Source organism: Nycticebus coucang, chromosome 14 (assembly GCF_027406575.1).
Source record: "Nycticebus coucang isolate mNycCou1 chromosome 14, mNycCou1.pri, whole genome shotgun sequence".
Lineage (NCBI taxonomy): Eukaryota > Metazoa > Chordata > Mammalia > Primates > Lorisidae > Nycticebus > Nycticebus coucang.
Window position 1 is genome coordinate 48,281,383 of NC_069793.1, and position 26,057 is coordinate 48,307,439.

The following is a 26,057-nucleotide window of genomic DNA, read 5'->3' on the forward strand; positions in this document are numbered from 1 at the left end:
TTAGGTTGTCTGCTCATCGTGTCTCAGGGAAGGGGAACCCTTTTGAGCTGAGCAGATACAATGAGCAAGATCATTAGTTTTCCAAAGAGAACTATAGTAGGAAATACTTCAGAAGAGGTCGTGAAACAGCAATAGGAATACAATGAGGATGAACCTTAGTCCTAGGCAACAGCAGGACCTGAGGAGAAAAAGAAAGTGATTTGTTCAGGAGCATGTAGGAAGCATTTGTTACCTGGGTTGGGTTGAAAATCAAGTGGGCAGTTTCTGTGCTGGGATAAAAAGAAAGCTTGACAATTAAAAAAAAATTGCTACCAATGTCACCGTATTCTCTTGAGGATCATGTTATATTCTACCTAGAAATAAGATCTTGATAAAAGAGTCACTCCCACTGGACCACAGGTATCTTGGGGGTAGCACTTAACCAAAAGGATCAAAATATAAAGAAAAGCTTTGTTAGTGCTGAAGAAGAGTGATGAAATTCTTTCTAGAATCCTTAGGAAAACTCAAGTTAGCTTTTTAGTTCGTGAAAATTAAAACTACATGAGTGGACATTCCAGACATTCAGAGAACTTTTTATAAAGATTTTAGGCACTAAAATCATCTTAGACACTACTTAGTCAAATTCCTTTTTGTACAGTGGAAGAAACTGAGTTCCAGAGAGCTCGTGTCTTGGGTCAGAAGGACCAGGTACAGAACCAAGGCTGGCATACAAGTCCTCTTTCTTTCTGTTAAATTATTTACTTTCTTTTAATTTTCCTTTTCAAAAAACAGTGTAAGAGAAATTTCAAGGCTGTCAGAGAAATAGTTATCTAACAATACAGTAAGGTTGTTTTTGGAACTCCATTCCAGCTGCATTTAAAGAGATCAATGTTTGTCTTCCCTGTTTTGCAGCAGCTCTACGCAGCTCAGCTGGCCAGCATGCAGGTGTCACCTGGAGCAAAGATGCCATCAACTCCGCAGCCACCAAACACAGCAGGGACAGTCTCACCTACTGGGATAAAAAATGAAAAGAGAGGGACCAGCCCTGTAACTCAAGTTAAGGTACTTGCTTTGCAGGATTGTGGAACCAGTTTGGAAAATAGCTTCACAAGAAAGGTAGTGAACCAGACTATATTGAGAATAAACAACAGGAAACACAGCAATATAAAGGAACCCCAAAATATCCCTCTTTATGGTAAATTTCATGATTGAGCTTTGAGAAACAGGTGTTTCCCTTTTGATAACAATAGTGCCATATTGTGAGTCTGCAAACTGACTTCTTAAGAGTTTTTCTGGCTTTTAGTTTTTAAAGTTCATTGGCATGAATGGCCATGATTTTATTTTGTCATAGACTGTGGCACTTCTCTTCATGATCCTTAAACAGATAGGGAACTAATTTATAGTATCAGAGAAGAAGGATCTTGAAACCTTAGACTTAAAAAGGGGCCAAAAAAAGAATCTAATGCTAAACTTGATAGCTTTGTTGGTGAACGTCTCTCCTGTAAGACTAGTCATAAATGTGGGCTCATTGCCTACTACTGCTTTTGATGCCATATAGTTGTGGCAGAATAAATGGGCTTCCCTAAGTTATGACTGGGACATTAATAGAGCCTTTCCTCACTAATGTTCAGTATCATAAAGCTGGGCAGCCAGGAACTTCTTGGCGACAGGAGGAATTGATGAGCTGCTCCAATTTTGTGCTGCAGCTGGTACCTATAGGTGGTACTGGTTGGTTTTTATGTTGCATTTACTTTCTATATTGAATTACCAAATCCAAACAGTTCAGAGAAACATTGTTTTGTATAACTGACTTGCCTACTTGGGGGGTATGCTAAGTATGACACTTTCATTGTGATGCGACAGAAGTACTGCACTTGCAGAAATTTTTGCAGTTATTATATCATCACATAGAAAATAGCTAAGACCAACAAAACTCAGCATTGGATGCTATACAATCACTAAAATTGTTTTGTTTTCTAAAATTTGCATAAAATTTTGAGATTTTAATAAAGGCTTTTAAGAAATGGATCCCAAACACCAAAGAGCAAAAATGAATATCATTAAGAAAGAGTTCTGCCCATGTGCCACCGAGAGGAATTAATTTACTATCACCCATTCTTTTAGCTTCTTCAGAGAAATAGATAAACATTTATGTTTTATTTTAGAAATATTGAGATACACTATAGGTAGCTGACATTTCGTAAGACAGAATATTATTTATGAAAACAGACAATTTTGTGTGTCTAGAGTTTGTGTTTGTGAAGAAGAGTCAGAACAATACAATTCAAATCAAGGCAGTTTTCTGAATAATAGTTGTTAGATTCTGAGTGTACAATGACTTGAGCTATTGAGCATTAAATATTATATCATAAAAAGTAATTTCATAAGTAAGTTAGCCAACTGGAACTGCACCAAACCATGTCTTTACTGGATGAGTAAAATGTTCGTTGGTTAAATTAGAGTTTATATCTGCTTTTACTATTCCATTATTTGTGGGCCAACTGAATTTTATTACTCACTTGACCATATGCAAATTTTTAGGGAGTTTTATGTGTGATTTACTTGAGCATATTTTATGTTAATAACAAAGGAAATATTCCTTTAACTTATTAGATTGTTCATTATATATGTTTATAAAAACATATAGACCAAAACATAAAGCAAATGTTTTAAATTAAAAATACAGATCTTATCTATCCTTAAAGAAGTACTGAAAATGTTCTTAGAGTTTACTAATTGAAAGAACAGTGGCCACTAAAATCTCTCATGCTTCTCTTTATTGTCATCATTTTCCCTCTTTATATAACATGACCACTTATTTTTAAATTTAGACATGACATAGGGAACATTTTGCTGAGGTGAAAAAAGAATAAACATCGATGGTCTTATGTACCTTCCCCCCCTAGAATTTTTATCTACTATAACTGTAAACATCAGAAGTCAGAATATTTCTGTTCAAACACCAGTTCTACCACTTTCATTAGCTGTGTTATCATGAGCAAGCGACTTAATTTCTTTTCGCTTTAGTTTTCTCCTCTGTAAAATGGGAGTTAATATTATTATAATTTTTAAATGAGATAATACATCTTCTAGTAAATAATGAATATTCCATAGAGGTAGTGATGTTGCTGCTGCTAATCATGGTAGTAAAGAAGCTGGTATAATGGTTTTAGTTACTGTGACTGAAGTATCTAACTGAATTCTGAGAGAGAGCCTAACTAAACAACACCCAGAGTATTTCCATTGTCAGTAGTGATGGAGGGACAGGAATCAGATGTACTCTCCCAGCTTAAACAACTAAAACTCAGTACAAAAAAATATAAAGCAATAGTTTTTAGACATTCACTATAGGAATACAGGATCGTGATCCCTGTGAAAAGAGAAACAAGTGAGGCAGACCCTACAGTTTTGCAGCTCACTGTCTAGAGGGAGTTTCCAGGCAACTGGGCAGGAAGCTTGGAAGGTTTCCAGAGTAGAGAGACAAACTTTGGAGTCTAGAAATGCTGATGCAGGTAGACTTTGTGATATAGGGTACTAGAAAGGTACCCACAGAGAGAGTGCTAGCGATCTGCAGAAGGTTCCCCTGAGTATTTTTCTGAGTATTTATCAATGCATGCATGTGATAAAACTAGCAGAGGGTCAAGGGAAAACACCAGAATGTAGCAGGCAAATCAGTTGCAAAGTTCACAAAGGACCTGGAATGGTTTTCATTCCTATTAGCCAGAGTAGAAAGCTCTCCTGACATGTAGGGTATTAAATAGAGTCCCCAGAAGGATATCACATCAGTAGTAGAGTCCCTAGATTAAAGGCTGTTCCAAATTTACCTAACAAATCTCAAAAGTAAGCCCCAAAAGGACCAAATTGTTTTGAATCTCAGAAAAAAGCTAAGAAATATGTAAAGAAATACATAAACTCTAATACACAAAAAAATAAAATTCACAACGTATAATGTCCATGCAATAATTACCAGGCTTGTAATGAAGCTAGAAAATATGAATAATGAGAAGAAAAATCAATCAATAGAAAAAGGCCCCCCAATCACACAAAGGATAGAATTAGTAGATAAGACAGTAAAAACAGCTATTATAGTAGAATTCTAACTAGCACCAAAAGAGGTAAACAAATATGTTCCTTTAAAAGTAATTGTAAAACAGAAATAAAATAGACAAAAATAACCATTTCCATGTTCTGAAAATTGACCAAAGTTACATATCATCTGAAAAAACATTGATGCTTCTTATATATAAGAATAGTGGGAGTCTATGACATTCTTGCCTATTATTTCCCCTTTCCCCAGGCTCAGTAGCACACAGTTTATGTCAGGGAGGGCCAGGCTGTGAGGACCAGTAGTAGCTCTGCCACAGAAGAAAGGGATTCACTTAGTTGGGAATTGTTAGGCAATGCTCATCCCCAGTGTCATTGTTGGTAGAAATGCAATCATTGAATTATGAAAATAAGTAAGAAACTAAACCGTATTTAAAGTTGAAAAAGATGTCATAAGCTTCATATGTCCAAGAAGGTAGGGGAAAATATAAGCATGATAAGGCAAGATATGGAAAAGCTAAATCAAATGTCTAGAGATGAGAAATAAAATATTTGTGATGAAAAATATACTGGATGGGTTTAGCAATGGCTTCCACATGAAAAAAAATTAGTGAACTTGAAGACATAACAATAAAACTGTCCAAATGAAATACATAGAAAAAAGTCTGGTCAGTATTGTGGAGCAGCATCAAATAGCCTCATATATGCAATTGGATCCCTAGAAGGAGGAGGAAGAAACAGAAAATTATAATTGAGGAAGTAGTATCTGAAAATTTTCCACATTTGATGAGCATTCAAAACTTAGATAATATAGAAACTCAAGGAACTCTAATTAAGAAAATATGGTGAAAACTAACTAAACATGTAACATGATTCCCTGTTATTTAGATATGAGTAAAGGAACTAACTAAATATCCTTTGAATTAAGAGCAAAGGAAAGTGAATTGCAATTAAGTACATTAGATAAGTTTGACAATCATAATGGATATAACTGTTTCTTGAGAACCTGTCCTATATCCAAATGTAGATAAAAGTACATCACAACATAGATGGGACAGATTGCCTATTTCCTATTAAGATAGGGAAAATAAATTTAAACCTAGGGCATCACTATTTTATCAAACAAATGACTTGCTTTCTCTGTAGTTCAGTAGACAAGGAGCCTTATATTTGGAGCCCAATAAATTAGAATTCCTATTTTGTCTCTATGTATATGTCCTTGGACAAGTGATTTTTGTCATTCTGTAATTCGTCATTTCCTCATTTGTAAATTTAGAATAGTACTACCCAGGCTCATACAGTTATTGATGGGTAAATGAGCTAATATATGTGAAATGTTTAATACGGTACTTGGTGCTTAATTGCTTCTCTGTGTCTGTTATTTCTGTTGTCTTCTTTCTAATCCTTCTTTCCAAGTAGTGTTTTCTGGCATTTCTTTTTGTCCCCCTTTAATCAATTATATTAGCACTGGAAAAAGACCTTAGCAGTCATCTAGTATCAGGCCCTCTTTTTACAGATAAAGAAATTGAAGGTCACATGTTTCCTGAGGGGAGGAATGTTCTGTTACTGAACTCTGTTATGTGTTTTAAACAATGACATTAAAAGCAAACTCTGTGTGCTGTCTCAGAAACAAAATGGGAGTTAACATTTGCTGACAATTTTATTTTAGAACACAATAATGCAGTTTTTAAAACTAAACGTTGAAATGAATATGCTCACATTACAACTAAATTTCTAGAATGATGGAAGTGTTGTTACGGTTATTTTATGGCAGAATAAATGAGACAAAATGAAGGCAAGGAGCTTAGCTTCAAGCTTCTGGATAAACTAGAGTTACAAGCCAGGTATTTGAATACTGTGCTCAGTGTAGAGGACATGTGTCTTAAAATAGACATTCTTTAAATATATGCAGTAAAGAATATAAAAAGACCTCACTTTAAACATAAAAAATAAATTGCATATAGCATGGTATGTAAAATATAATTATAATGCATGCTTGATCTTTGTAAAAATTAATTTTAAACATGGATAGAGACAAGAATATCGACCATGCACAGGGCCCACACCCAGAAAGCCACATAGAAGCCAGGCTGTGGCATGTGGCTCCCTGGGCAGGGGCCTAGGAGATCAGAAGAAGGCTTCCCATGTTTCCACTTTTAAAAGACTTGTGATTGTTTGATTTAAAAATATATATTAAAAAATTAGCTGCAGAGACTATTTATAGTTGTAGGAACTTTTCGGAGAGAGAATAACACAAAAGCACTACAGAGCTACTGAAATTTTAAATAATTCTTTGTAAATGCCCTAGGTTAATTTAGATCCCTGAAAACACATTAGGAAATTAAGCTGTAATGTGAGCTAATTCCGATTTTAATTTGGCAAAAAGAATGATCCAACTACACAGTTAATGTAAATAGAAGCATAACACAGGGAAATTAATGAGGTTTCCTTCAGATGATGAATCTTCAAGGAGGTAGATAATTAGCTTCTTTTGTTATTATTGTAGGAGAATGTGGCATTGTCTCTGAGGTGCAAAATAACTGTGGCTTACTAAGTGATAATGTGCTTCATTTGTCTTTTTAAAAAATAATTATTTATGTTAAACTCTTGTAGGATGAAGCAGCAGCACAGCCTCTGAATCTCTCATCCCGACCCAAGACAGCAGAGCCTGTAAAGTCCCCAACGTCTCCCACCCAGAGCCTCTTCCCAGCCAGCAAAACCAGCCCTGTCAATCTGCCAAACAAAAGCAGCATCCCTAGCCCCATTGGAGGAAGCCTGGGAAGAGGATCCTCTTTAGGTAAATGGAAAAGTCAGCAAAAAGAAGAGAGTTATGAATTAGGTAAAAGAAAGCAAACCTGTGATGACGGATCCTTATTTCCAAAGTGTTCCTTAGTAAAGGATGATACTCTTATCTTTTCTACTGAAACATAACTCAAGTTAATATCTTGGGTGATTAGAACTTTTGGAATCCTGCTGAGATGGGTTCTTTAGATGATAATTAGTTAGACCTAGCAATGGTAGATTTAGGAATTTCTGTATGTGGTCAGTGTTTCACCCCTGAAGTAATTTTCCAAGGACCTAAGCACCTGGTCTCTAAGTTGCCTTTCAAAAGGCTAACATTTCTTTGAATTTTCATATCTTCTTTTAAAAACGTATGTGATTTTTACGTCTTATCCCATATTACTTTTGCATTAAAACAAATATGAATGACACACTTCAATAACATGTATGAAGTAAAATTTATATCTAGGAAGATATGTAATAATGGTCCTCTGGCTTTCTGCATCCCCCTATATTTCCAAATATCCCTAGGAAAATTCAAATTCCCATGTGAAGAATATAGAAGAAAACATAAGGGTTTTGGAAATGAGGCAGGCTTGGATTGAGAGTCTTCACTTAATAGTTATGTTACCCTGGGAAAGTTATTTAATATTTTTCAAAATTCAATTCCCTGGGAAAGTTATTTAATATTTTTCAAAATTCAATTTCCTAACTCTGAAAGGACAGTGTTACTTAGCTCATAGGTTGTTACAAGGATTCAAAGAATAAAATGCATATAAAGTTTCTAGCACAGTGTCTCGCACTTAGAAAGCATTCAAATTTAAAAGACTGGAATGAATGAATACCATTGTATTTATACATATGTCGAGTGAAACAATAAATGTGAAAGCACTTTTCAGCAAGAGAGCAGCAAACAAGTATTGACATTAGTGTTACTATCCTCTTTAAGTCTGTCTATTTCCAAATGAAGACGGAGATTCAAAGAGGCTAAGAACAAAATCTGGCATTTCTTCATCAAATTACATTCGTTGCACTATTGAATCCTAGAGCCTGAAATGCTTATTACATGGATTTAAAAAAATGTATAAGTATAGCCATTTATAGTTTAAAAAACATTCTTCCCTATTTGATCCCATTTGACTTTTCACAATAATCTTTTGCATTAAGTAGTGTATTAGTATTGCCCTCACTGTACAAACTGTGATTCTTAGAGGTAGAATGACTTTGTCACATTGCTGTATCTATTAATTAACAGAACCAGGTCTAGAATCTAGGTTCTCTCAAGCATAATCCAGTATTCTCTTTATAAACTCATAGTTTGAATTTTTGCTGAATTATGCCAAGTCTAAGTAATCCTCTCATAGATGTAAATCTTTTTCATTGAAAATTAGGATGTTAGGATCTCTTCCACAGACTAGTCTCATTCTGAATCAGGATGCCTTTCTCTGGGATTCAGAAGTTACATCCCAAGTCGGTGGTATCCATGTAAGAGATAAAAGTGTGTCAATGTCTAGCACGTGAATATGAGGAATATCACTTGGCTGGACTTCTGTAAGTTGTAAAAAAAGGGGAAAAGAACAGCATAAAGATAAATTACAGAGTTGATCTTGAAATGACCCTCCTATAATCCACTTGTGAATTTTGTTTAGAAAGCATTTGTCTGCTGTACTGAGCATCATGAGGGACAAAGATGACTATGTCACAAGCCTGCTCTTAGGAAACATTTACTTCTACACAGCAGATTCCTAGATTATGAATTAGAAATGGACTGAAGAATAGCACCTGCTCCTGAACAGCACTCGTGTACAGACAATATTGTATATAAATGTTCTTTTTTTATCAGAAACTCTCTAGAACAAAAGCTGTAGGTTTTCCATGTCCTAAAAATAATTAACTGACTTAACAAACAAAATTTCACAGATACAGCCTTGGGAATTTTTTCCAAACCCAAATGCATATGGTCATACATTGCACACACAAGACATATATTGTGAGCGTGATTGTTTGGTTTCATCTGTCACGTCTGCATGGGATGAACACACACACACACACACACACACACACTGTGAAATGCTCATACAGGCCTCAAACAAGAGGATCACATTAAAATTTACCGCAGCAGCTAAAACCTATCAATCATCAAACAATTACCTTCTTTTTGTCTAAAATTGGAAAAAACTTATTCAAATATGCATTTTTACCTACAGTGAAATGAAATTAGTTTAATTTTGAATTTTTCCTCTCTGCATTGGACAGAATACAATGGAAGTAAATATTTAGGTGTTCTCACTGTATTTGGAGCTTTGTACTTATATGAAAAGCATTCCGACAACGTAGTCCACTGTCATGAAGACAGGGAGCTGAGAGCAGTGGGTGTTCGAGCTGGGGGTGGGAAATGGGTTGTCATTCTCTTGGTAAATAACTGAGGCAGCATGATGAGAAGAATGCCTCATTAACCAGCCAGCACTTGGGAGTGGAGAGTACAGTATATTCCTTCCGCCCCCTCTCTCCTGCCGTGGACACATGAACACACAGATGCAGATGTCACTAAAGTACACACGTAGCATCACAGATTTTTTTTCTGCTAGCCAGAAACAGTCTTCCTGCATTAGCACAGCAAATATAACAGGTAGCCTGGACAAACCTCTCTGCTTCCTTCCCACCCCTCACCCCCTTCCTTCCTATACCTCCCCCACAGAAGAGGCAAGATTGTGTGGTAATTGTCAATAGCGGAAGAACATCTTCCCCCACTACTATATACAATAGAAATCTAGGAACCTTCATTTTTGAGGAGGTGAGTAGACAGAACCCAGATAGACTGGAGTGCTGGGGTTTCCTCTAGTGGCTGAAAAAAACTAACAAAAGATGAGTATCCTGGCTTTCTGTGCTCTATGAATGGTATACAGTTTTTTAAAATAGCTGATGTGCCCCTTGGTAGTTCAGAAAATGCAGTTTTCTACAGGGGAGTAGATAACAGCAGTGCTTTTTAATAGTCTGATAATGCAAGCCTCTAATAATGCATCCTGTGTATACAGATATCCTGTCCAGTCTCAACTCCCCTGCCCTGTTTGGGGATCAGGATACAGTGATGAAAGCCATTCAGGAGGCTCGGAAGATGCGAGAACAGATCCAGCGGGAGCAACAGCAGCAACAGCCACATGGTGTTGATGGGAAACTGTCCTCCATGAATAATATGGGGCTGAACAACTGCAGGAATGAAAAGGTAAAATGTGCTTTCCTTCACCGGATCTTCTCCCTTCACATGGCTCACTCTCATCTGGCTCTTTCCAGGTCCCCAGACTTTGATCTGAAGCCATAGATTTAGGCTTCCAGCTTGAGGGCTGTCTTTTATTTTACTTAGATCTGTCGTGTATAACATTTATAGCAGTAAATTATTTAAAAATACACCTTTCTCCACTTAGTGTGGGTTGCCTCCCAGGCACCCAACCTCCCTACCTATTGGTGTGTCTCTCTGTCGCATTCTAAAATATTTATAAGTATATTATAATAAAGGGGCTGTCTGATATTATTCAAATAAGAATAGAGTATCAGAATATTTAAAAAGGAAGACACATATATGCTCACAAGGAAGGCTAAGGTTACTATGATTCACAATTGAATACTAAGCTTCTTATTAATTAGACCAAAAAATATAACAAAGAAATTTGCAAAATTCATTCATTTATTTTGTGATCCAGAAAATTATTTATTGAGTACCTATTCTATGAGGGACTGTGTTCTAGGCACTGGCGATACAGCAGTGAGCAAATCTGATAAACATTTCTACTCTCATAGAACTTGCATTCTAACAGAGGAACACAGACAATGAAGGAATAAACAAATGCATAATATAATTGCAGGAGGTGAATAAATACCATGTGAAAAAAATAGAAGCAAAGTAAGGGAATAGTGAATCATAGGGTTGTTATCTTAGATGGGATGGTGTGGTAAGGACTCTGTGAGGAAGTGACATGGGTAGAGAGCTGAATGAAGCCACAGTGCAGGCCATGGGAAGAACAGATGTGAGAGAATTCCAGGCAGCAGAAACTATGAGCATAGAGGCCCTTGGAAAGGTAGGACTAGCATCAGGGAGACCATCGTGGCAAGAGTGTCTGTCACGAGAGAGAAGGGACATGAAGCAACTGTAATAGACTGGGGCAGAGCGTAGACCTGGTAGGCCCTGGAGAGCTTTTCATTTTATTTTGAGTGTGATAGGAATCCCTAGACCAGTTTTGTTCAGGGCATTGATGCGATCTGATTTACATATAAAAGGATCATTCTGTCCACTGTAGAAGAATGGACTGTAGGAGGTTAAGAATGGAAACAGGGAGACCAGTTAAGAAGCTATTGTAGTAGACAGGGTGAAAAATTCTGATTATCTGATAGAATAAAACGTGCCATTTTTAAAAAAGAGATGAAAATACTTTCCCTGCACTAAATTGTAAAAACTGTTTCTCCCCCTTAACATGGAACAAATGAGTGGCATGATGGTCAATGTCTTTGTTAATAGTTTTAGAGGAAATTAAAACAACATTTTTCCACTCATAGTTTATTCTGTAAAGGCTAAGAATATAACATTGGAGTGAGGGCCATGAGCCCTCTCTTTGTTTTAATTCTTGCTAATTCTAGCATGGATGCTATGGTAAAGGCTCCATCCATTAGAATAAGATTTAGTTTCCCTACTTCCTAGAAGAATTTTTAAATTAGCATGTGGAAGAAGTCATAAGGGAAATATGTGGTCATGTGTGCTCTTATCCAGGCATTTGCATACATATCTGTCAGCATAACCAGGGTGTGTGTTTGTTTTCTTTTCAAAAGGGATGGTCAAAGTGACAGTCTGAGTATGTGCGTATATTAGTTTCTTAGTGGATTGTTTAAAACAACAGAAATTTATTCTCCCACAATTCTGGAGCCTAATCCCAAATCAAGGTGTCATCAGGGCCATCCTCCCCCTGAAGGCTCTAAAGAAGAACACTCACTTGCCACTTTCTAGCTCCTGTGGTTGCTGGCAATCCTTGCCATTCCTTGGCTTATGGTTGTATCATTCCAATTTCTGCCTCCCACTTCCACGGTCGCCTTCCCTCTCTGTATGTCTGTATATCTCCAAATCTCTCTTTATAAGTACGTCAGTCATTGGATTTAGGGCTCACCTAAATCTACTGTGGCCTTATTTTAACTTGATTATATCTATAAAGACTGTTTCTAAGTAAGGTTACATTCGAAGGTACCAAGATTAAAACTTGGACTTATCTTTCTGGAGGCACAATTCAAACTATTACACAGTGGTGTACAGAGACATTGCACATGCTGAATCAACCCTTCACACTAGGAGATAGCTGGGGTGCAGAGGGCTGGGAGGGGGTTTGTGGGGATGAGAGAAGCATGGGAATCTCGAAACGTGTGCCTGATCAAAACTCTTGTGCAGATTAGGAAGCTTAGCTCTGAAAGACCATTGCAGTGCATTGATTTACTGATGTCAACATTTTACACACACACACAGGGTGTCTATAAAGTTCGTGTGCAATTTACTATATTAAGCTATTTTAAATTGCAGATGAACTATATGTCCACCCTATACACACACACACACACATACATAAAATAAAAAATACATAAACAAAATATACAAACACGCGCATGTATACACAGAGGGTACCAAAAAGCGTATACACATTTTAAGAAAGGAAAAAAACTGTATTAAAATTGTAATACCCAATACACACCGATAGCATTTATTATCTTGTATATTGTATCTTGCATCTCTTGTAATTGCAGAAGTCAAATGTAATGGAGTATTACAATCGTAATACAGCTTTTTCCTTCCTTAAAATGTGTCTACATTTTTTTGGCACTGTCTATATGTGATGGTGGTTCTCTTGGTACCTGGTAAGCCTTAAACTTTTGCATACTCAGGATTAATCATACATGTAAGTCACTGGTTCTGCTTGTTCCCTAAGTGCCCCGTCCCCCAGGAAATTTCCCACCCCATTTGGAACCCTGACAGGGGGCTCACAAGGCAGAACCCATCTTTAACAGCTGTCTGAGTGGATAGTTAAGCATAGAATATGGTTTAAGGCTACAAGAGAGAAGAAATCTTACCGCCAAACCTGTTTTGCTACTCTGATACTAGACAAACACAGAATAGACAAATACAGAATAGACAAACCACACAGAATATTTTTTTTTTTTTTACCTAAGATAGTTATCTACTCAGTGAAAACACCACGAAATAGTAACAAATCTAACCTGAATGTTAATAACTTTATAAGATCCTGTTTTGTGACCTGGGTAAGTGAACGAGTTTAGGCATAGGGATATGGAGTGGGCAATTTGGTTAAAAACAAGAAAATGGGTACCTGTACCGGGGACCATCTCTAACTTTACAGTTTTACCAAGGGTTAATTTTTTTTTTTTAGAGCTTAGGTGATTCTCTTGCCTCAGCCTCCCAAGTAGCTGAGACTACAGGCACCCACCACAAAGCCTGGCTATTTTTTTGTTGTGGTTTGGCCAGGTTTGAACCCGCCACCCTTGGTATATGGGGCTGGCGCCCTACTCACTGAGGGTGCCGCCCTGCCAAGGGTTAATTTTGAAATTAGTTTGAGAAGAACATAAGTGATTTTTTAAACTCAGTCTTTTAAATTATTTTTATTTATTAGATTTCAAATGAAAGTAATATATGCTTACTGAAAATTCTAATAATACAGAAATGTATGTGGTAAAAAACCTAATAACCCTCTTCACTCCATTAACTATCGTTAATTATTCAGAAATTTTCTTTGAGTAGTAACAATCGTTAAGGAATCAGAAATTTTCTTTGCATAGACAAGTAAGTATTAATGAGTTTAAAAATATATGTCCTCACTTAGAACAGTAGTTACTGAATTGTCACTTACCAGCTGTGTAATATTTGGCAAGTTGATTAACCTCTCTGAACCTCTATTTCTTTATCTATAAATGAGGGTAGTGATTTAGGTTATAATGAAATGAAATTTATGTGAATTTACCTAGCATAGGTCCAAAGTACAAAGTAGCACTTCTTTATGTTTCCCATACCTTTATTTTATTTTATTTATTTATTTATTTTTTTTTATTAAACCATAGCTGTGTACATTAGTATGATCGTGGGGCACCATACACTTGGTTCATAGATCGTTTGACACATTTTCATCACATTAGCTAACATAGCTTTTGTAGCATTTTCTTAGTTATTTTGCTAAGACCTTTACATTCCACATTTACTAGGATTCACATATACCTTTGTAAGATGCACCGCAGGTGTAATCCCATTAATCCCCCTCCCTACACCTACCTCCCCCCTCCCTCCCCTCCCTTTCCCCCTTCTCCCTATTCTTAGGTTGTAACTGGGTTATAGCTTTCATGTGAAGGTCCTACATTAGTTTCATAATAAGGGTGAGTACATTGGGTACTTTTTATTCCATTCTTGAGACACTTTACTAAGAAGAATATGTTCCAGCTCCATCCTTGTAAACGTGAAAGAGGTAAAGTCTCCATCTTTCTTTAAGGCTGCATAATATTCCATGGTGTACATATACCACAATTTATTGATCCATTCGTGGATTGATGGACACTTGGGCTTTTTCCATGACTTAGCAATTATGAATAGGGCTGCAATAAATGTTCTGATACAAATATCTTTGTTATGATGTGATTTTTGGTCTTCTGGGTATATGCCCAGTAGGGGGATTACAGGATTGAATGGCAGATCTATTTTTAGATCTCTAAGTGTTCTCCATATCTCTTTCCAAAAGGAATGTATTAATTTGCATTCCCACCAGCAGTGCAAAAGTGTTCCCTTTTCTCTACATCCACGCCAACATCTCTGGTCTTGGGATTTTGTGATATAGGCTAGTCTTACTGGAGTTAGATGATATCTCAAAGTAGTTTTGATTTGCATTTCTCTGATGATTAAAGGTGATGAGCATTTTTTCATCTACCCAAAGCAATATATAATTTCAACGCAATCCCCATTAAAGCTCCACTGTCATACTTTAAAGATCTTGAAAAAATAATTCTTCATTTTATATGGAATCAGAAAAAACCTCGAATAGCCAAGACATTACTCAGAAATAAAAACAAAGCAGGAGGAATCACGCTACCAGACCTCAGACTATACTACAAATCGATAGTGATCAAAACAGCATGGTACTGGCACAAAAACAGAGAAGTAGATGTCTGGAACAGAATAGAGAACCAAGAGATGAATCCAGCTACTTACCGTTATTTAATCTTTGACAAGCCAATTAAAAACATTCAGTGGGGAAAAGATTCCCTATTTAACAAATGGTGCTGTGTGAACTGGCTGGCAACCTGTAGAAGACTGAAACTGGACCCACACCTCTCACCATTAACCAAGATAGACTCTCACTGGATTAAAGATTTAAACCTAAGACATGAAACTATAAAAATACTAGAAGAGAGTGCAGGGAAAACCCTTGAAGAAATCGGTCTGGGCGAGTATTTTATGAGGAGGAACCTCCAGGCAATTGAAGCAGCTTCAAAAATACACTATTGGGACCTGATCAAACTAAAAAGCTTCTTCACAGCCAAGAACAAAGTAAATAAAGCAAGCAAACAGCCCTCAAAATGGAAGAAGATATTTGCAGGTTATGTATCTGACAAAGGTTTAATAACCAGAATCCACAGAGAACTCAAATGTATAAGAAAAAAAAGAACAAGTGATCCCATCGCAGACTGGGCAAGGGATTTGAGGAGAAACTTCTCTGAAGAAGACAGGCGCACGGCCTTCAGACATATGAAGAAATGCTCGTCATCTTTAATACCCCCCGGGCAATTGAAGCTGCTTCAAAAATACACTATTGGGACTTGATCAAACTAAAAAGCTTCTGCACAGCCAAGAACACAGTAAGTAAAGCAAGCAAACAGCCCTCAGAATGGGAGAAGATATTTGCAGGTTATGTCTCCGACAAAGGTTTAATAATCAGAATCCACAGAGAACTCAAACGCATTAGCAAGAAAAGAAAAAGGGATCCCATTGCAGGCTGGGCAAGGGACTTGAAGAGAAACTTCTCTGAAGAAGACAGGCTCATGGCCTTCAGACATGAAAAAATGCTCCCATACCTTTAAAGCACAGATGGTCTTTGAGTATATAGAACAAATACACTGGTTCAAACAAATGTAGTTGTTTCTTTTGTTTTTTTGTTTTTTTTCTATAAAGGTTTTATTACGCAGAGAGGGAAGAACAGGTTTAGTCCTTCTTGGCAGCCAGTTTCCTCATGGTGACTGAGACATTTGTTGCTCAGCTCCTCTCACGACCTTGGAATGAATGTGTGTCCCCACCCTTGTCCTTGCAGAACTTGAGCAGCCCTGTGGTGTATTACTTGTGCAGGGCAAAGCCGCACACCTTTGGTTATGACCCATGTGAACTTGACATACTTACTGAGATGGTGACAGTAACCGCTCTGGTGTCTGTGCTTGGGGTTGCCCGTGGTCTTGCTGAATCCCTGGTGGAGGCCTCAGCCGTGGTTAAGCACAGAGCCATGGCTGATGCTCTTCAGTGGTTTCTGCAGCAGGAAGGCACAAATACACTGTTCTCTCACAAACAGGAGATCCTTACACAGAGTCAGCAGAAACAAAAGATTTCTCAAATGTTGCTCTATTGGCCAACTCACACAGTTTAACTTCTTTCCAGTTGAGTTAATGCACACAGCTACAGAAACTACAAGATCTTATAAGCGTCCTACAGCAGCTGTGCGTAAACTTTTTGGCACCAGGGATTGGTTTCGTGGAAGATTATTTTTTCACCAGACTAGGGGAGAAGTGGGGGTGGGACGGGAGGTATAGCTCAGGCAGAGGTGTGAACAATGGGGAGCAGCTGTACACACAGATGAAGCTTTGCTTCTCACTGGCACTCACCGCCTGCAGTGCGGTGGGGTTCCCAACAGGCCATGGACTGAAACCTTTCTGGCACCAAAAACCAGTTTCATGAAAGACAACTTTTTTCACAAATGGGGGAGGGTAATGAGTAGGTGGGATGGGGGCAGATCCCAGGCAATTATGCTGTGCACCCAGGTTACTAACAGGCCATGGACCTTGGCATTATCGATATTTCTGGCTGGATAATTCTTTGTCACAGGGAACTATCTGGCTTTTATGGTCTAGATGATCTGTAGATGATTGACAGATCATACTCCCTCCATCTTTTGTGACAACTGAATATGTCTCCACACCTTGCCAAATGTCCCCTAGGGAAGGGAGGGAAAAAATGGCTCTAGTTTAGAACTAGTGGGTTATATCATACCTGGCTTCCTGATCCTATATCTCAGTCAGCCTGGGCTGCTATAAGAAATACCATAAATTGGGTGGTTTAAACCATAAAAGTTTATTTCTCTCAGTCTTGGAAGCTGAAAGCCGGAGATCAGGGTGCCAGCATAGTCAAGTTCTTGTGAGAGAGCTCTTCTTAGCTTATACGCAGCCACCTCTTTGCCGTATCCTTATGTGGGTGAGAAACAGAGCTCTGGTCTCTTCATCTTCTTAAAAAGGCACTAATCTTACTATGGGGGCTGTACCTTCTTCACCTTATCTAAACCTAGTAACCTCCCAGAGGTCTACCTCCAATTACCATCATATTAAGGATTAAGAATTCCATATATGGATTTTGAGGGGACACAAAAATTCAGTCCATAGCACTCTGTACTGTTGAGTTTGTTTCATCTATTAATATCAAATTCTATAAATTAATTTTAATTATTTCTCATCAGCTTGTCTTACTTCATTTGGTAGAAAACTCTGAGATGTAAAAGGAAAATAAACTTTATTTTTCTTTGGAAGACAGAAAAAGATGAGATAAATTTAGGATTGAAAAAATGAATGAATAAATAAATTAATCCAATCTTGTCCTAAAACATACCATGCTGAATATAACTTTATCCCAGAGAGTAAGCTGCAGAGTGGTTTCTAACAGGATCAAGAATCCTTGGTTTCCTAGTTTGAAGGGAGTTGTTTGAGGAGATAGCTTTACTGTGGTTGAATCTGGGGCACTGGAAAAGTTCGTTATCAGGGCCATTCTGTCATGGGCTCTCTTAACATGATCCCTTTCCTGCATAACATGGCAGTTTTGTAAATCTGTGTCTGGAGACAGATATGTATCGTTGTTTAGTGTCTGGAGTTGGTATGTGTTCTTACTTACTATGTTAGCTACAGTCAGAAGAATACATTTAAAACAGTGCTAGAAGACTCGCACAATGGTAGTTTTGGCTCTCGTATAGCCAAAATATCTATCTAACTTGTATGAGGTTCTATGGGGCACTACTTTTTCTTCTACAGATCATATTTTCTTCTGAGTCAAAGAGGGTAAATGTATTATGTGCAATCAGGCTGGATAATGGATTGTGACAAATTGAATTTTACTGTTTTCAAATTTCTCCATCTTGGAATTATCTGTTTCTTTAATTATAAAGATCCATAAATTAGATTTATGAATTTGTTCTTTGTAACTCATAATATAGTTTTAGGTAGATTTTTTCTAGTGTTACTGTCATAAAACGTTATAATTTATTAAGCATATCTCATCTCTCATTTAGGCACTCTTTACAAAGGAGTGTGACACCTTTACAAAGGTCTAGGAAACAGACTGTGAGATGGAAATTAGCATGCAGATTTATTAGGGAGCCCTGCTGGGCTCGCCACCTGTGGAAGGGAGAGGACAGAAGCAGGACAAGGCAGGGGACGTTGTGCTGTGCTGTACTCCATAGGAAGCTTCCAATGGCCCCTGTGGCTGTTAAGAACTGTGAATTGTCCCAAGAGAGGGTGAGTCATTTTTTTTCTTTTAGAAATAGTGTTTTGCTCTGTAACCCAAGGTAGAGTACAGACATGTGATCATAGCTCACTGCAGCCTGGAATTCCTGGGCTCATGAGATACTCTTGCCTCAGCCCCCTGAGTAGCTAGGACTGCAGGTATGCGCCCTACTCCTTTGAGCCACTGGTACTGCCCCCACGCAGCTGATTTTTTAAAAAAAATTTGTAGAAGCAGGGTCTCACCGTGTTGCTTAGGCTGGTTTCAAACTCCTGGCATCAAGTGACGTTCCTGCCTAGTCCTCTCAAAGTGCTGGAATTAGAGCCATGAGCCACCACCTGATCAGGTGAGCTTTTATATACTTGTGTCAACCAGGCATTAGTTGAGGGCTACCTTGGGAAGAGGACTTGACCTTGAGTGAGGTAGCACTCTTCAGCTAAGGCAATGCTGAGAGGGCTGACAGCTAAGGGCTGCTTACCACTTGCATTTCCAGCAGCTGAAGGAATAAATCTTCCAGTCCTAAAGGGGAATCTGGGCAGCACATCCTAGGGTCCACTGTGGTATGTTACATTTAGTAACATTATATATATGACAGTCTTTGTATGTATCATAAACATCGGAGACATTTACTACACAGTGTTTGTACCATGTATAGGATCACATATGTGTCCATATGAATACATGTTTACCCATGGCATGTTTCTCTTTATTGGATAAATCCCTATTCTAGTGCTTTAAAATGAAACCATATTGACTTGATCAGCCAGAACGGCACCAATGGAGTTGTTCTGGTTGGCTGGGTCAGTGGGTATTTAGGATCTGTTAAATATATGGACTGTAGGGACAATAGACTGTAACGGCACCTTAGGAGCTGTTATGCTCCGTCACGTCGGCATAGCTTCTCTGTGTGGATTATAAGTGTCCTGCCAGCAGAAATCTAACTTACTGCCCTGGGATTTAGCTTTCCACACTAAGACCTCCAGCCATCTCCATCCCTGTCTAAGTGCCAGTGCAATTAGATCATATTACAGGCTAATTGCTTACCAAATTTTGTTATTTTGGCATCTTTTAAGATAAAGACTATTTTAGTCATGACAATACACAGCAGAATTTTAATTAGGCTACTTCTAAATGTCCTTGGAGCTAGGTTAAGGGCATCTGGCTAGAAGAGAGGCAAGGCAGGGTGGACCTTTGAAATTAAGGCATCTGTGTTAAAGTGTGATCTGTAACTTTTTTTACCTTCTTGATGTTTGAATGCAGACTTGATTGTTGGTCAGGATGCTTTCCTGCGTAGGTATTGTGTAAACCAGTAGATTGTTTATCCATTGATCATAGCTACTCATAAATAGGTAGATTGGACACCTACAAGTCTGCCAATTAAAGTTTTCGCACTTGCCACCGTGTGCTTACGTTGGCAGCACTGTCCCACAGCTCCATAAGGTTTCATAACCCTGGCTTATCAGTGTTTCGCAGTTGTGTTCATGTCGACATGTGGCAGTATCTTACTGAGTGGCGTTCATTATTGTTGTTGCATGTTTTGTGTGCTGTAGCGAAAATGTCGGAGCTTGAATTAGAGCAACAAACAAACATTTGTAAATTTCTTGTTAAACTTGGCAAGAGTGGAAATGAAATCATTGGACGTATTAGTCCAAGTTTATGGGGATGACACCATGAAGAAAACAGCAGCGACAAATGGATTAAACATTTTTTGGAGGAGTGAGAAAGCACCACTGATGAAAAGGTCAGGGTGTGGGTAATGAGCAGAACTGATGAAAACATTGCAAAAATTCATTGAATTGTGCATCAAAGTTGTCAGCTGATTGTGAGAAGCATAGCAGATGAAACAAACATTGATCCAGAAACAGAAAAATCTTAACTGTGTATCTTGGCCAACAATTCATGGCACTTGCATCATGACAGTACACCAGCTGACACAACACTGTCTGTGAGGGAGTTTTTAGCCTGAAGATAAAAGTAATATTGAAAGGAAGACGTTTTACTTACATTCAGGACATAAGGATGATATTATGACAGCTTTGATGGCCATTCCATAAGAACAGTAGGACTAGGCCCTGCGCTGCATAGCTTCCTAAGGGGACTACTTAGAAGTGATCATAGTGATTTTTAGCAATGAGTTATGTAGCACTTTTTGTAGGATGAGTTTGTGAACTTAATAGTCAGACTTCATACATGCAAGTGGCCTGGGCTGCTAGCACCCTCATCTTGTGGGAATCACTTCAGAAAAATGCTTGACCTCATAAGGTGTCAAAATGAGCTACAATGGACACTATTAACACACCTTACTTGCTTCTGAAGTACTTTGGTGTGGTTAAAACTGTAGAGTGAAAAAACTGGAAGGAACATTATTTGATAAGATACAGTCACTTCATTTTGCAGATGGGAAAACTGAACCTAGAGAAAAAAAAAAAAGAGCTTACCCACAGTGCTACTGTATTTGTGGCAAAGCAGGAATTAGACCTCAGCTTTCCTAATTCCTAGTTATTTATTGGTATTTCAACTTACAAAGTAGTACCAGGTTCATTTATTAATTTCCTATGATAACTTTAAACACCTTTAAACCTGTAAAATGTAAAAGTACATTTTACATTAGCAGTCTCAAATCTTTGATGGAATAAGGCATGGGATAATACACATTAGGAAATGGAAAAACATCAAGCTCCTTGTAAGTATGTACTTGTTACCATCTGTCTGGATAGGGAATTCTTCCCTGGCATGGTATCTTTTGGTTCTGACTCTTGGGAAGATAACAGTAAGGAAGCAGAAGATTGAATGATTCTGGTATAAATGAGGAAACAAAGGAGAGGGCTAGGGCAGGAAAAGTAATTGAATCAGAAGCCAAGTAGTAGATTAGAAAGAGCATAAATTTTGGAGTCGATTAATCCTGGGTCTCATTCTCCCTGTCTCTGTGACCGTACTGATAAAATGGAAATAATTATCCTTTCTTCAAGGATTTTTTTTAGGAAAAGCGTATGAAGAACACATACCTTGCCCAGGAGATGCTCAATTAACCTCAGTTTCTTTCTCATTTTCAGATAATCAAGCCGCTTGTCAAATCTGTTGTTAATTTTGTTAATTTTTCTCTCTCTGATACTCTACAGTGGTGAATGGGTCAACCTGTTGTTTTTTGGGGGGCCGAAATATCTTAAGATAGAATGGAAGGTTAGTAAACTTTTCAGAAAGTCAGGATATGCATTTTTCTTTTACATTCTTAGAGTAACTTGTATAAACTAGCTACCTGCTAGAATCTGCTCATAGCCATTATGATAATGATATTCAAATTTGATTATGTTTTTGTGACAGAGAGCTTTGGTCCCTACTAATTTAATGTATTTTTAATATATTTCCACAAAAGCATAATATCAATCTTTTGGAAATGTTTAACCTGATGCTTGATAACCATATATATTTCACATGCTCAAATGATTTTTTTCAATGAAATAAATAGGAAAATAATAATCTAATCACTGAGGCACAATGTCAACGTGTTCTTGGTTATCCAGAAAGCTATTGTTGATTTTTTGAAAGTGTATGTTCTCACTTCTTACCATAGTTTGAAAAATATCAGAATAGTACACCAGTATTATACTGATATAATACTGCCCCCTTTTATTGGAAAAGAAAAACATACTGGACATCTGTTTCACATTGTCAATTACTGTAGTTCCTTGTTATTCATACAGTTGATTCAGGTATTCGTTGTTGCGTGACAGGATAAATTTAGACAGACAATCAATATAGCTGTACAACAATAAGTGAAAGGGGGTTGTGAGCAAATTATTTAGCAAAATGTGTTTGCAATGGATGAGCTCCTTCTATAGCTCACAGACTAGTGAGGTGTTTTTGTTTTCAGAGGTACACATAGTCCTAATTGATCAGGATTGTCATTTTGGTGAGCAGTTGACCAAATGTTCAGTTGCAGCGCTTTTCTGTGTCAACCTATTCCTAACAACCAAATGTACAAGGAACGTGCGGCATGTTAGAGATTTTGCCGTAAGGAAACAGATTCTAATTGTAATCCTCCTCATCTGCGTGTTCTTTATGTCATGACAAGGAATATTTTTATAGTGCTTTCTGTGTTAAAATAGTAATGTGTATGTCATTTCTCTTGAACCTCACCCAATTCAGGGATGTAGATGTTACTGTCCCTGTTTCACAGGTGAAGAAACTAAGACCGCCTCTGGATCATTTTACCCCAACATTCCCTTTCTCTAACATCTCATTTGTTTCCTACGTCTGAGATTGACAGGGCAATTTTACTTAAAATCTAAAACAAGACGCACATTTAAAATCTGAAACAATTCAAACACCAATTTAATGAAGTGAATGCTGAAATTTTGAGTGAAAGAAATCTGCCTAGATATATGTGCTTCATACCTATTTCTTGGAAATGAGTATCTGTATTTACACTTGTGTTGGTGTCTTTCTAAAGAACATACAGACATCAAAAACACTATAAAATTAGAAAAAGCAAGGTGAGTTTTATTACTGCTGGATTTTTGCATTTGAACTAATAACACTGGGCAACTATGTGCTGTCTGTAGGCTCCTGGCTGACTGTAATCATTAAGTTCTTTTTATTTCTGTTGTCAGGGCTACTTGATTGGTTGCCTAGCTACTAGTTTAAGGCCTAATTCATAGAAAACAACAACAAACTGTTTAGCTCTTTTCTTCCTTGCACTATAAAAGGAAAAAAATGGTGAGAATTTATATAGCTTTACAAGTTCAAGATACTTCCTATAGATAGGTGTGGGGGTGAGAGCAATTATAAAGGTTTTAGTTTTGTTTACAAGTGTTATAGTCAAAAGTCCACATCCAGTTAACCTCCCACTATGGCAGGTCCTTCCAGATCTTATCTCGTCTAGATAATAATCACTTAATCCTTCTAAACCAGCTCTTCTCAACTTTTTTGGTGTTAGGGCCCTATTCCACTCTTAAAAATCATTAAAGACCGCAAGGTGTGTTGATTTATGTGGGATATATCAATCAATATCATATTATATATTAAAACTGAAATGTTAAAAATATTTATTTAAAAATAAATCTATCCTATATTAATATAAATAACAATTTAAAATATTAACTATTTTTCAAAATAAGAATATAGAAAAATGGCTTTGCCATACATTTTTACAAAATTCTTTAATAATTAACTTGTTAGAAGACCGCTTGATTCTCGTATCTGGTTTTGTATTCAAAGTGCATCATTGTCATTTACCTTCTGGAAATTTTCATTGTACGTCCAAAAGAGAATCAGAATGAAAAGGACCAATAATGACAGTTTTATTATGGAAGTAGTTTTAGTCAAGTGGACCCTCTGAAAGTGTCCTTAAGATTGTCAAAGGGGATATTTAGAACATATGCTATTCTAGATCATTATATAATACGTATACATGCAATAACCTGTTTTAATTGCACTCAACTTTAATAATTTTCATTGATAAAACACAGTAAGTATTCTGTTTGAATTAAGGAGCAAAGCAGTTAATAGAATTATATTACTTGTATTTCTACATTGCCTTGATACAAAGAGAATTGGGTGTTTTGCAGCAATACATACAGTAAAACGGCATAACAATAAATCGAGAGGAACTAGGGGGAAAGAAAAATTAAGGGTAAGAAGATTAAATAAGGTAAAACTGAGACTAGTAAGTGCACAAAAATTCTTGTCCTATGTATTTACTTAATTGCTAAAAGCAGGGCACAGACTTGATTGCGAGCTTCCTGGTAACAAGGAAAAAAAGAAAATGTGTTGCAACATCCACAGTATTTCTGCCAACATCCACAGTATTTCTGCCGTATAACGTGATTTTCCTCCTGTGAGCCCTCATCAAAGCTTGAGACATACCCAAGAATGTTTCTACAACATTTCTATTCAGGTCAAGGACTGCAGTAATTTTTCAGGGCTGTTTCATGACAGACCTTTCGTTTGTCTTTTAGAGAAAATTTTACCTAGACTTCTTTGCCTTTGGGTAGTGTGACTGACAGTTCATTTTTCTCTATGGTATTTTATTCCAGGGACATACTTTTTTTCAATTCCATTTTGCTACATGTCTATGTAAAGCATAGTAGTGGGTGTACATAGAGGAAGGATAACTAGGGTTTGATCCTTGTTTTATCGCTTATTGATAATATCTCAGAGTCTCAGTTTCCTCATCTGTAAAAATCTCAGGACTCGAGGGCGGCGCCTGTGGCTCAGAGGAGTAGGGCACTAGCTCCATATGTCAGAGGTGGCAGGTTCAAACCTAGCCCTGGCCAAAAACTGCAAAAAAAGAAAGAAAAATGTTAGGACCTTAGGATTAAATGATGCAATATTTAACCTCCTAATGAAATATCTTACGTACTTATTAGGTATTTAATAAATGTTTCCTCCCTTCCACCCTCTTCCCTGTTCTCCTTCTTTTCTTCTTTCTCTCCCCTTCCTTCCCTGCTTCCTTGCTTGCCTTCCTAGCTTCCCATCGACTTGATTAAGGTTATGGATAAGAGCAAAGGCTTGGAGTTAGACTGCCCAATGTCTCCATTTGAGAAATGGTCATACTTATAGTTTCTATGCACAAGGGTTTGTTGTGATAGTTCAATAAAGTACAATCGTCTCTCATTATCCTTGGGGGACTGGTTCCAGGGTCCCTCTTCCCCACCCGTGTAGGTGCTAAATGACTTGGATGCTCAAATTCCTTATACAAAATGGCATGTTTGATATATCCTATCCACATCCTCCCTCATACTTTAAATCAGCTCTAGGTTATAAAATCTAGTAACAGTGTAAATGCTAAGTACATAGTTGTTATACTATAATTTATTTTGTGTAGTTTTTATTGTTGTATTGCTACTTTTTTAAATTTCAAAATATTTTTGATCCAAAGTTGGTTGAATCTGCAGGTACAAAACCCATAAATATAGAGATCTGGGTATAATCCTTGTAGGGGCCTGACATAGTGCCTGACACATAATCCATAGAAAGGCAGGCTGAAAGATGTCGTTGCTGTGGCTAGTTTATCTTTTTAGATAATTCTGAGTCATTGATGGTGCTTACAGATGAAGCAATTTAATCTGAGTTACATTTTAAGAAGAATATCATGTTGGCAGTTTACATGAGATGAGAGACACATTTAGAGAACTGTGGAAGAGTAAAAAGAACAACCTGGACTTCAGATTCCGTTTCCATGACTCAGCAGTTCTGTGACCTTTCTGAGCCCCAGTGTCCTCATCTGTGATTAATAACAATTCTCTTGGTGGTTGGAAGATTCATCAAGAAACTGTAAGCCAGGTGCCTAGGATTATGCCTTAAAAAAAAAAAAATCCATTCCTTTCTCTTATAAGATTCCTAATTCTATTTCTATAGGTGGAACTCCATTTGAAATTTATTTGAATCTACCTTACATTCTTTACTCTTCCTACTCTTCCTACTCTTCCTGAGCTTAGATCTATCCTGTTCTGGAAGCAGGACTTTTCCAGTAGAAAGA

General features: G+C 37.3%; 1 protein-coding gene across 14 annotated transcripts in view; it reads left to right on the plus strand.

Moving 5' to 3' along the window:
• Positions 1-26,057, plus strand: part of SOX6 (SRY-box transcription factor 6) — a 667,807-nt gene that overhangs the window by 571,414 nt on the left and 70,336 nt on the right. For 12 of the 14 annotated variants that reach the window (XM_053562397.1, XM_053562398.1, XM_053562400.1 and 9 more), the window contains 3 exons: positions 892-1,041; positions 6,637-6,820; positions 9,840-10,027. In XM_053562397.1, the coding sequence (XP_053418372.1) occupies positions 892-1,041; positions 6,637-6,820; positions 9,840-10,027 (522 nt within the window). The remainder of the gene's footprint in view (positions 1-891; positions 1,042-6,636; positions 6,821-9,839; positions 10,028-26,057) is intronic. The other 2 variants (XM_053562404.1, XM_053562405.1) reach the window with 1 other exon arrangement.